Source organism: Etheostoma cragini, chromosome 1 (genome assembly GCF_013103735.1).
Source record: "Etheostoma cragini isolate CJK2018 chromosome 1, CSU_Ecrag_1.0, whole genome shotgun sequence".
NCBI classification, from domain to species: domain Eukaryota; kingdom Metazoa; phylum Chordata; class Actinopteri; order Perciformes; family Percidae; genus Etheostoma; species Etheostoma cragini.
The window spans coordinates 12513809-12525393 of record NC_048407.1 but is presented as its reverse complement, the minus strand read 5'-3'; the positions used below and the strand labels follow the sequence as shown (position 1 = coordinate 12525393).

Below are 11585 nucleotides of genomic sequence, written 5' to 3'. Positions count from 1 at the left end.
CATAATTCCTAGATAGGCCTCTGCTCACTGCCTGGGCGGCAGCTCAATTCCCGGATCGCCTGGTCTCTAGTCCTTCCTGTCAGGTGGCCTTGGTTGGTTCCTTGAGAAGTTCAGATTGCAGTTCTTTCCTCAAGGGCACATTATCATTCACCTGAACATCAAAGCTAAACTGGCACACTGGTAAAACACTGGTCAATGATGTTTTGTTGTGCGAGTGAGTGGCAGGCGATGCGGTTCCGCTATTTACCCAATTTAATTCCAAATCAATATACAGCACTTATCTGATTGACCTTTTTGTTTGGATACCGGACTAGGCAGCTTTTAGTTAACTCACAACAGTATGATTCATACGTTTGAATCGTTATGGTAAAAAAGATACAAGGGACCTGTGGAAACATTGGTTACATAAGACAACCACTTCTTTATTTCTCACCTCTGCTGTACACAACATAAACAAGCAAACACACAATCACACCGACAGACACACTCACCCACACACAGGTCTTAAGAAAATATACAAAACAAAACATGGCTGTTTATATGCCATGTGGGCTGAGCACTGATAATACAGTGGAATGATAAAAAAAAAAAAAAGTGAATTATTCGTCATCCTCTTCCTCCTCCACTTCCTCCTCCACTTCCTCCTCGTCTTCCTCTTCTTCATCACTGATGACATATTTCTTGGGCTTCTTGGTGGCAGTTTCCTCATCGTCCTCTGCCTTTCTCTTGCCCGAACCTTCGCCTTCCTGCACAAAACAGGACAGGAGAGATGACGCTCTGATGCTGACAGCAGCAGACATTCTGTACAGCTTCTCAGTACATTCAGTCTGTCATGTTACAGTTGCACTTTGATTTTGGCAGTACCACAACTTTGGTTTGGCAGAAACACTCTGTGCAAAATTACGTGCAAGTTCTATAGAAGGACTAGTATTTCTTGTCTTGTTCAGGTCACATGACAGGCCACAAGTAGGCTTTTTTTAAGCTCCTCAGTGAACTGAGTTACACTGCCCCCTCTCTGTCCAGCTGGGAATTACACCTACCTCATCGCTGTCTAGCTTCTTGGCCTTCATCAGCCTCTGGGCCTTGTCATCATCAGAGCCTTCATCACTATCTGACGAGTAGATCCTTGCTCGCTCCTCTGGATTGGGTCAAGACGGGGCAAAAAGAAAATTCAAATAAAAGGAGGAATAGTCATTAGATCTCAGTGACTTCGTAAAAACCCTGTGAGAAATAATAAAAAGGAGAGTGTGACCGTGTAATTGTCCTCACCTCTCAGGCCTCCTCCTCCCTTGTATGTGCTCTTGATGGCCGCCAGGCTGATGGCTTCCTCGCCCTCTTCCTCGTCGTCGTAGCGGTCGGGCTCCAGGTAACTGCTGCTCAGGCCTCTCTGGTGCTGCTTCTCCCTCATCCTCCTCTGCTGGGACTCTCTGCGGATGGAAGCTCGCAGCCGCTCCTCCTCTTTCTGCCAGGAGAGACAACGGTGGGAATTTCTTTTACTGGCTTTAGGTTCGATATTTCGTTTAGAGCTGGTTAATCTCAGTGCAGAATTTACTGTATGTAAGAGGACATTCACTCTATGGTACTTCTATGTGGGTGAGAGTAAGGGGGGGGGGGGGAGTGCGAACACTGTTCCTACGTTCAACAACCACAGCAACCTAACACCCCCCCGGTGAGTGCTAAGCACAGTGAGACTACTAATCAGCACTACTTGTTAGGTTAACACTGACAATAGAACCATAACAATACAAATACAAAAATAACCAGCACCCTTCCAGAATGGCTGACGCTATTTTCATTTTACTGACTACTGCGACCCCATTACGTAAGCACATCCGCTTATGTCTTTATGTAACTGGCCGTGATGCTTGTCAACAACTGGCCTTGTGCCACATTTTTTGGTCCCGTTGGTAACAAAATCATTCTCAAACAGGGCTGTGGTAAAGAGAAGCAGAACAGCACAAACCTTGATCATTTCGTTGCGATGCGACTCGGGATCTCGTCCAGCCATGGGAAGGATTCTGATCTTCTGTGTCTTGGAGCAGCGGTCAGCCAGAGACAGGGTCATCTTCCTGTGGGTGGCGCTGTCTGTGGAGTGAGGTCTGGAGATACAGAAGAAACACACCCCCAATCAATTTAAGGAGACTTAAAAAAAATGTTGATATGGTATTATAGTGTTACCACTTTCTTTTATTTTCACCTTCACTTCTTTGGTAATTTGCAAGAAAAGCTTAACAACATACATACATTTGCATTGCACGGTCAGAAAACATCAATCAACACTGCCAAACCAGTTTAAGTACACACTCGATAAAAAAGGTAACGTGGCATTACCATTGGTGACCACTAGTAGTGCCATGGAACAATGATTTTATGCGAGGGCCCCCGTTTACGTTTCTATCTAGAAATACAACTGATTATTTATTCTTTTACTGTCTTTATTTATCTGTACTATTGCTGTCTTTACGCTGATGATGTATCAACCAAATTTTCCAATCACTAAAGGTAAAGGTTCATCTTGAACGTATGCACACGGGCCATATGATGCATATTTCTGCCAATGGCTTCATGCTCTTAAACTGATTGACAGTTGGTGGACGCCACAAGAAACATAGGAACAAGCCAGAAAAGAAAGAAAAGGACAACTGCTAGCAAGCAAACGTGGAATAAAAACAGTGGAGGTTTATATTCAAAAACTCAGATTTGCAAAGTCAATTCATTCATTATAATGATAAGAATAAGCAATACTGCAATGCAAATATAAATGTGTTTCATTGCAGGGAAACGCCACAGGGCACCTTTAAGCGTCATATACCTCAGACTTCATGCCTATGGTTTGAAACCGGCAGCAGACCTCATAGAAAACAACTGTTGCTGCGGTTTTCCACACTTTGCCCAAACCAGAATATCCTCAACCTCACACTTGTTTTTTTTAATTATTTTGGCACTTCAGTGGTTTCAGTGTTATCCGCATTTTTTTTCTGCCTGCATAGACTGCTTCAATTTTACTCAACATGAAAGAACTTAAAAGATGTCCTAAATAATCAGCTCTCATGTCACATTAGAGATAATTTTTAAAAGAATTCTGGTTGAACCTACTGCTATCATGATTTTGCTCTGAGACCACTAGAAAGCTATCGGAAGCACGGGAATGATTTTTTTGATGATAATACACGTTCATACTACATACATGTTCTGACTGTTGTGCATTAAATCAGCTTTGGCCAGTGTCCCACTAGCCCCATGTGGTCTTAGGAGACAGAACATCCAGGTGGACTTGAGTGTGGTAAGAGGCTTACATACTACTTCTTGGGAGAAACCTGGGCAGCTTCCATAAGGTGATCCAGGATTTACAGCACAGAGCACAGTTCTGAATGGAGCTTGGATGTAGGCTGATATTGTTGTTGTTGTTAGGAATAAGAGACAGCCTGGGGCTTATTTAGTGCATGTACGGCTGTCAGTGAGCGAGACAGAGGAGGAGTATCTCCAACAACTCATAGTTTTTCCCTCAAGTGAAAACATGTCTGTGTGTGAGACTCGTATCTTAATAGCAGCATGTCACCACTGACAACAATGGCATGTTACCAGTGTTGTAATGCAAATAGTTTGTTACTAAACTTAGAGCTGGGCAATATATTGATATTATATCGATATTGTGATATGAGAATAGATAAAGTCTTAGATTTTGGATATCGTAATATCCTTATATGGCATACATGTTGTCATTTCCTGGTTTAAAAGGCTGCATTACAGTAAAGTGATGTCATTTTCTGAACTTACCAGACTGTTGTAACTGTTCTATTATTTGCTTTACCCACTTAGTCATTATATTCACATTACTGATGATTATTTATCAAAAATCTCATTGTGTAAATATTTTGTGAAAACACCAACAGTCACACTACAATATTGTTGCGGTATCGATATCAAGATATTTGGTCAAAAATATTGTGATATTTCATTTTCTCCATAGCACCAAGCCCTAACTGAACTTAATTAGAATTTTCGCGTATTTGTACTTTACTGTTATTTACATTCCTGGAAATTTCTACTCCAATACATATTCAAACATTTTTTTACTTATCCTCCACTACATTTCCCCTAAGCATCTTCGTTACTCGTCAGAAATGTTTTTGTACACTGAAGTGAAAGATTCTTTGTCATCAAATTAATTCAATTCTGTTTCTGTTTTTCTCTTTGTTGATGTCAGACTTGATGTTTAACAGACACCCTGACTATTATGCTTCACTATAAAGAAGCCACAATAAACTTCATCAAAAGTCAAAGTTGTTGTTTTTGTAAGTAATATTAAGTAATCTTCTAAAAAAGGTGACTTTAACTTCTACCAAGGTCCTCTTCTGGTAAGAGACTTGAACATTTCCAAGTACGTTATACAAGAGTGCACGTTACGGTGTTACCTGAATGTGAGCTTGGTTTTGAACACGGCCTGTCCCTGCAGTCCGGTGCCCTGTCGGATGAACAGGTGGTTGTGGTCTCCCTGGAGTGGAGCCTTGTAAACATCAAACACTTCATTCCCAAGGTGGAGAGACATGCTGTGGCAGGGAAAAAAATAAATAAAAAAAACCCCGCAATGATATTACAGAGCCTGTCTTGCTCACAGTGTGGTAAGCGCCCGGATTCAGCTCGACATAACACACACCTGCCGTCAGACCATTTGACAATGCGCGCGTTGCTCTCTCGCGCTTCATTTCCGTCCTCGTCTCTCTTGGCTCTCCAACGAATTGTATTCTCCACCTGTGGGAGAGAAAGAAAAAACTCTGGTCACTTTCTTGATAAGATAACCAGCCTTTTAAACAAGATTTCTTTTTAGAAGCTTATTTTGCTTTATATTTAGTACCACACAAACAACTATAAACACACACGATGTGGACTAAATACCTTCAGCTTGAGCCTGGTGCGTCCCTCTTCATCCAGCATTTCTTCATCCTCAAATTCATCCTCATAGTACTGAGGATCAAAGGGTCTGTAAAGTGCGATTGAATGAAAATCGAAATGAGTATACCTTTAAGTTACGAAGAGGCTTTTATGCTCATCAAGATCAACAAAGTTATTTGAACACAGTAAGCAAAGCACCCCCAATTCTCTTCCTCACTAGCAGCAGAGTAAAATTGTCATAGGCTGTCTGAAAACACCGTTCATCATCTCCTTTCCTTCTTCTTTTTTATGGGTTTATATTACATTTATTGAAAGTGTTAAGGTTCTGACCTGGGCTCTACAGACAGAAAGTTGGGCAGCTTGACAAAGTAAAGGTCAGATCCCAGGTCTGTGCTGACTTTTGGGATCTCTACTTCAATACGAGTTTCGGGCGCAGGCTCCTCTTCTGCCTGCTCCCCCTCCATTCCATCCTCCATGTCCTACACACACACAGAGAGAGAGAGAGAGAGCGAGAGAGAGAGAGAGAGAGAGAGAGAGAGAGAGAGAGAGAGAGAGAAAGAGTGAGAGAGGGAACATTAAAAAAAAAAAAACTACTGTACGATTCAATGAGCCATGGTAATAGGGATCAGCTCAGAAAGGCTTAGCGAGAGGCTCTGAGAAAAAGACATTTGGGAACTCTTATAAAATAAGAACTGGGCACAATTACAGACACTTGATGATCAGAGGAAGAAGGAGACAGAGATGGAGAGGACAGACACATACCAAGGGCTGTCCCGGGGTCGGAGGCTTCTCTGCATCGCTGTCTGAAGAGATGTCGTCGGCCTCCCCAAACAGATCGTCTGCTGCCGTCTTCTTTACTGTGAACAGAATGGAAGAGGGACTGCTTTAAAGCACACAAGAGCACTTCAAATGTCAACTTCAGCAGCAACTAATACAGTTAAAACCCAGATGTGAATAGTAGATGATACTGTGAACCAACAAAGTTAGGCTTGGAGCACAAATCTTTCTTTTTCAAGCGGTTTCTTACCTTTCTTTGTTCCGATATCGCTGTCTGAATCGGAGTCAGACGCGGCAATGGCTTTGGTTTTCTGTCTGAGGAAATCGTCTTCACTATCACTGCCCTTTGCAGACTCTGAAAAAATAAAATCACAACAGGTGATGAAGCAGTCTAATTTCCACAAGACGGTATAAACTGAAGGTGCAGCACACATGAACAGATCTTACAGTTATTGAAAAAAAGGCTCAATACCACATACAAAAAGTCTAAAAGAAAACAAATCTCCTATTAATGTCAGAGTCCTGTGAATTTATTCTCAGAGTCCTGAGATTAATAGGACAGCCGCTCTGAATACCTCAGAGCTCAGGATTCAAATTTCCGATTGGGCCCTAATCCTCTTCCACAAAATCCAACATGCCAAGATTAGCACAGATGGATGGCTCAGGATCCAGTCCATGTACAATATTTGCTCCACCTGGACCCTGGGAGTACCTGACTTCCTGTTCCTTGGCGCCTCGTCATCGGAGTTCTCCCTTTCTTCTTCAGAGTAATGCCGTTTCTCCTCCTCATCCTCTGACTGGTCGCTCTTAGCCCTTCCTTCCCACTTCTCATCATCGGACTGGTTCTCCCTCCCAGAAGCTTCAGAGTGAGGCGTGCCCGGCCCTGACTGCGGAGTCGCAGGATCACTGTGCATGCTGTTGAAGAAATATATCATGAATTAATAAATTAATTGATTAAAATCTGGTCTTCCTACTACAAAGAAAAGTGTCTCATAACCTTACTGGTAGTTTTTTTGTTTTATGTCTTCCAAGATGAAGAAGTACACATTTTCTTTATAAATTATAACAAATAAAGTACAGATATTAACAAAATAAAATAAGTGTATTTGTTGGGGGTCTTCTCGGGCATGACCAATGTTATCTCAGTTTAACATCGATGCACACCCAGTGTGTGCTGGCGTACCTTCTGTCTGAACGGACACTGCCCCTCTCAGAGCGAGGGCTCCCTGCTCTTGACATCCCGCTGCCAGCTGGGCTTCCCGCATCTGACCGGTGGCCCCCGTCCTCCCCGTCTTCATCCTCGTCTTGATGTCCGTGGTCTGAGCCGCTGTGCTGCTCTGCCTCAGAGTGATCGTTGTCCTGCTGGTCTGAGTGCATGCTGGCGTCCGATTGGTTCCCTGAACGGTCCGACTGGTTGTCGCTGCCGCTGTGCTGACTGTGTTGCTCATCCTCACTGTCGTCTCCAAACAGCTCCTATGCGGTAGAGGGAAAGGGGAGTACGTTTGTAAGAGAGGCGCACACAATGTTCGTCAATTACTCCGTGTTTCTAGCAGGTTGACAATGTATTCATGGTGGCAGACCCCTAGTTTAAACAGGTAGGGTTAACATGCTGCTGGGGAAAATATAGGCCATAGCATATACTGGCTGCAAAACATTCAAAAGCTAACTTTCAATAAGGTTACAGGGCTCCAGACTAACTTTTTTTAATAGGATCACTGAAGCCCCTATCAAAAACAAATTAGGGGCACAAGCAGAAAAATGAAGGGGTGCACAATATTAATCTACTTGCAATGGAATTTTTCACATTTTGCCCCCATGTTGACTGTTTTACTGATAAATGCTTTGATAATAAAAAAAGGAAACTACAATGTGCTGTTTTATTTAAATTCACAGACACATTTGATCCCCAGCTGGGAGGAGGCCTCGAGGAAGACCAGGACTAGGTGGAGAGATTATATCTCCAAACTGGCCTGGGAACGCCTCGGGATCCCCCAGTTGGAGCTGGTTGATGTGGCTCGAGAAAGGGAAGTTTGGGGTTCCCTGCTGGAGCTGCTGCCCCCGCGACCCATTACCGGAAAAGCGGGTGGAGATGGATGGATGGACACATTTGATTTGAATAGCGCTTAACAAATGCATTCAGAAACGTAAACAAAGTATTATTGTCAATGAACTGCATCTCATACAGGCTCTCCTGCACTCATTTTTTTTTTTTACACTGAAATAATGGTATCTAAGGTGTTTAAACGTCCATGGAACAGGGAGTGTCTAGGGCTAGCTAATACCCAGTGTGGGAAATATTGAGTGATGAGGTAGCAAGAAAAAGAGGAGCTTACAACACTCACAATTTTTTTTACAAGGTAAATAATTATATATTTAGCATCCTATGTGTATTTTTTTTGTAGCAGCCGTCTTCATTTATACCTCTCTCACCCAAGTGAGGGAGCAGTACTACAGCGTGTGGCAAATTTCGGAGTTGACGTTTATAAATGCAAATAAGTCAGTGAATGCACTGCAGCATAGTATCAAATTATAACAAGAGTTATCTCGAGACACTTTGCTGATAGAGTAGGTCTAGGCCACACTCTATAATTTATAAAGTCCCAATACTTCTAGTAATTTGCCTAAGAGCAAGCATAGTGTGATGCGACAGTGGCAAGGAAAAACTCCCTTTAAGGAAAAAACCTCTGCCAGACCCAGGCTCTTGGTAGCCGGTGTCTGACGATGCCGTTTGGGAATGTGACTTTGGCAAAAAGAGTCACAATAAAGAAAATGGAACAGTTAAAAAAAAAAGGTAGTAGAATAGTGATAGTAGTAGGTCGGAAGAACATGTCAATAGTTCGCTTGCTCATTGTTGTGATATCTGTCTCCTTCCCATAGACACTCAATTACCTCTAGTACTCTCCCCCTTCACACACTAGCCACTTACAGTGGCCATTCCCTATCCTTCTCACACACTTAATAAAGGGGGAAATGTACTGGTCGTACTGGATGTAAAATTCAGTCACACACACTCAAATTCTGGTGCCAAAATGGGACCATTTGGTTGCAGTCTGCCCTGAGGTTATTCTTTTTTTTTTTACATTTCCCCGTATTATTTTGCAATAAATGCAACATGTTGATTTCTAAACTTACATTTAAATTTTTACACACTTTACAGTATCAAACCTAAGCTGTAAGTGATCCATCATCTAATCAATAATGTCTTCAGTGAGAAGACATGGATCGGAGTAGGTCAGCCAATGTCTTTTGGCAAAATTATGTCTTGGTGGAGACTTCTTTCTCTCCTCTTGGTGTAATAAAAAGCGTAGCGTTTAATGTTACAGATGTATAAAACCTGAGAATAATAAAATAAGAATGGCCTTGCCTATTTGCCCCTATTGCTCCTCAGAGCTCATTGTAGGATTTGCGACACTAACACCGGACTTATTGTACATGTTGTTGGACTGAAGGATTAGTAGCAGCCATGCAAAAAAACACATTATTGAATTAAATGTTTGAGTGACTATTGGATCGGCGTAAGACTAAATCCTCATTTTTGGTGCTTGGTGTCATCAGTCAATCAGGCACACACCTTATTAATACTGGGTTTCCCAGCCTCATGGCCTTCGTCGTCATCATCATCATCATCATCTCGTTCTCTCTCACTGTTGCTGCCACTGCCTGAAGCGTTGCTGGCAGATCGGGGTCTCTCGGGCTCCGAGTCTGAACCGGAACCAGAGCCTGACTCTGAAACACAATAAAGCAGAGTTGATCACTTTACAGCTGGTTAGTGTTGTGGTGGTTTGGTGACAGATTTTAACAAAAAAATATTTCTTAATTACTCTTGCACAGTTCTATTTACAATCTCAGGTTTTTTCCTGGCTAGGAACAGGCCATTGGGGGGACACGAAATAATCGGTGGGTCTGGGGGTTTCTTTGCATAAAATATTGAGCGTCAAAGATTTTGTTTCTTGCATTATGATCAATTTTTACGCATTGATGGTGAAAATGTCTTTATATATGTGAAGGAAAACACATAATTGCAAATGTAAAACTATTTACCGGGACAATGAGTGCTCAAATAGGGCTGCACGATATGAGGAAAAAATATGACATGCGATAGTTGTTGAATATTGCGATAACGATACTAGTTGCATATTATGTCCTCAGTTCTGCATTTCTGCTGCCAAAATGCAACAATTGCTTGTTGAATTCAAAATACTTACAATTAAATCATTTCCAACAGTTTAATTGTACACTAAGTTGAATATAAAAAAACACCAAAAACCTGTATTGTCGAAGCAGCCTTTCCCGATGTGTTTTTTAAAGTTAATATCGCGATCACGATAAAAAAAAAACGATGTATCGTGAAGCCGTATTCTCTTATGAAACTGTCTAATTTAACTGTGCAAAAAATGTTCATGACACTAACAAGTTGGTGAATAACTCACATGTATACGAGCTACAAGATTCAAGCATTTTGAGCGTTGTTTTCATGTGAAACTGGGAGTTTACTGAGTTGAGTTGTTGTGCAGCACATTTGGCAGATGAGAACATGTGCTTTACAAACAATGTAACATTAATGTAGGTAACGTAAGTTTGAACAACGTCCAGCTCTGCTAGCTAACACAAATAGCCATGGCTAAATATGTAGCTGTGTACTATCTCTATGCAAATAGCTAGTTTGTGAACGCTAACTAACGTAAAAAGTTAACTTAATGGAGGATAAAAAAACGTGTAATCGGTTTTAACAAATCTAGCTTGTAGCAAACATCCCGTTAATGCATAATTTGTAACGTTTTGATATATCACTGTAACGTAACATTCAGGTTCCACTTTCCAGGATCATACTTCGGGCAAAGCTAATTTCAACTAAGCATCAGGAAATACTTGATATCCCTAGCTAATAAGCTTAGCGACTTCAACAATTAACGACTTTCACCGTTACCTCGCTGCTCATTGTCGCTATCTCCATCACTCCCGAACAATTCATCCATGTCCGCCATTTCTTCTAAACTGTTGTAAAAAAATGTGACCTACAGGAAATGATCGCCCGGCTTTGAGGAAAGGTTTTGTTTCCGAGTTCAAGCTGAGACGGACATGTTGGTGTACTGAGCAAGCACGGCCACAAGGTGGCGGTACACAACCATATACCGTAAATATTGATGGACAGAGCACACCGCGGTAAACTCAGGGTCTGTGTTTGTCTCATATGTAGACTGTATACTGTCTACTATACTGTAGACTGTCTCAACACAAAATAAATGGAAAATGTCATGTTTGACAAATATTTTATTCTAGTTTAAATGCCTTTTTTTCCATCATATGTTTTTGAAGAGCATATTGGCTAAAAATCAGATTGTGGCAAAAAAACAACAACAAAGAAACAAAAAACCCTTCCCATCCGGTGTCCATCACTTTTTTCACACTTGTATCTCTTTTTACAACAAATTATATACAGTATATATTAAGAAAAATCTCTATGCTTGTAATTATTTATATAAGGTAGTTGTTTGCACGTGAATGATCTTTATGTGTGGTGACACATAATAGGAAGTTATTGTGATGATGGGATTGTAAGAAAACATTAAATGAGTAATCAACGATAGACTTGCAAAATGCAATGAGACCTAATGTATGTTCACTCTGGAGTATAACTGGTTTAAAATGGCAGTCAAGAAGTCTTCCTCTCGGTGCTTTTCGCTGATTAGCCTCCTATCTTTCATCTGATTTCAGCGCCCACATCTCCCGAAAGGCATCCTGTTACATACAGTGCATTGTGTGAAACGAGAGGGTACTTGAAATTCTATCTTCGCTGTTGTGTAACACAGTGTAAAAAGAGGAGCTCCCCACACACAATGTGTGTTTTCTTTATGTGTCGGAATGTGCATGTGTGAGAAAGGGAAAGAGAAAGAGAGAGAGAGAGAGAGAGAGAG

The 11585-nt window shown here is 41.5% G+C and overlaps 1 protein-coding gene across 1 annotated transcript; it reads right to left on the bottom strand.

Moving 5' to 3' along the window:
• Positions 1 to 401: 401 nt before the first annotated feature.
• Positions 402 to 10803, bottom strand: leo1 (LEO1 homolog, Paf1/RNA polymerase II complex component). Its single transcript, XM_034875779.1, has 14 exons — positions 10598 to 10803; positions 9242 to 9396; positions 6854 to 7143; positions 6383 to 6585; positions 5921 to 6025; positions 5656 to 5750; positions 5224 to 5372; positions 4897 to 4981; positions 4658 to 4752; positions 4416 to 4550; positions 1964 to 2099; positions 1270 to 1462; positions 1041 to 1138; positions 402 to 746 (listed from the first exon to the last, which is right to left on the bottom strand). The coding sequence occupies exons 1-14, from the start codon at positions 10653 to 10655 to the stop codon at positions 600 to 602; spliced, it is 1944 nt and encodes a 647-aa protein (XP_034731670.1). The 5' UTR covers positions 10656 to 10803; the 3' UTR covers positions 402 to 599.
• Positions 10804 to 11585: the final 782 nt, after the last annotated feature.

Excerpts from the sequence above, each read along its gene's own strand:
- leo1 (XM_034875779.1), bottom strand. The coding sequence starts at position 10,655 with ATGGCGGACATGGATGAATTGTTCGGGAGTGATGGAGATAGCGACAAT. Across the intron at positions 6,586-6,853 it reads AGTGTCCGTTCAGACAGAAG|CATGCACAGTGATCCTGCGA; the intron begins GTACGCCAGCAC and ends TTTCTTCAACAG. Across the intron at positions 4,982-5,223 it reads TTTCTGTCTGTAGAGCCCAG|ACCCTTTGATCCTCAGTACT; the intron begins GTCAGAACCTTA and ends CGCACTTTACAG.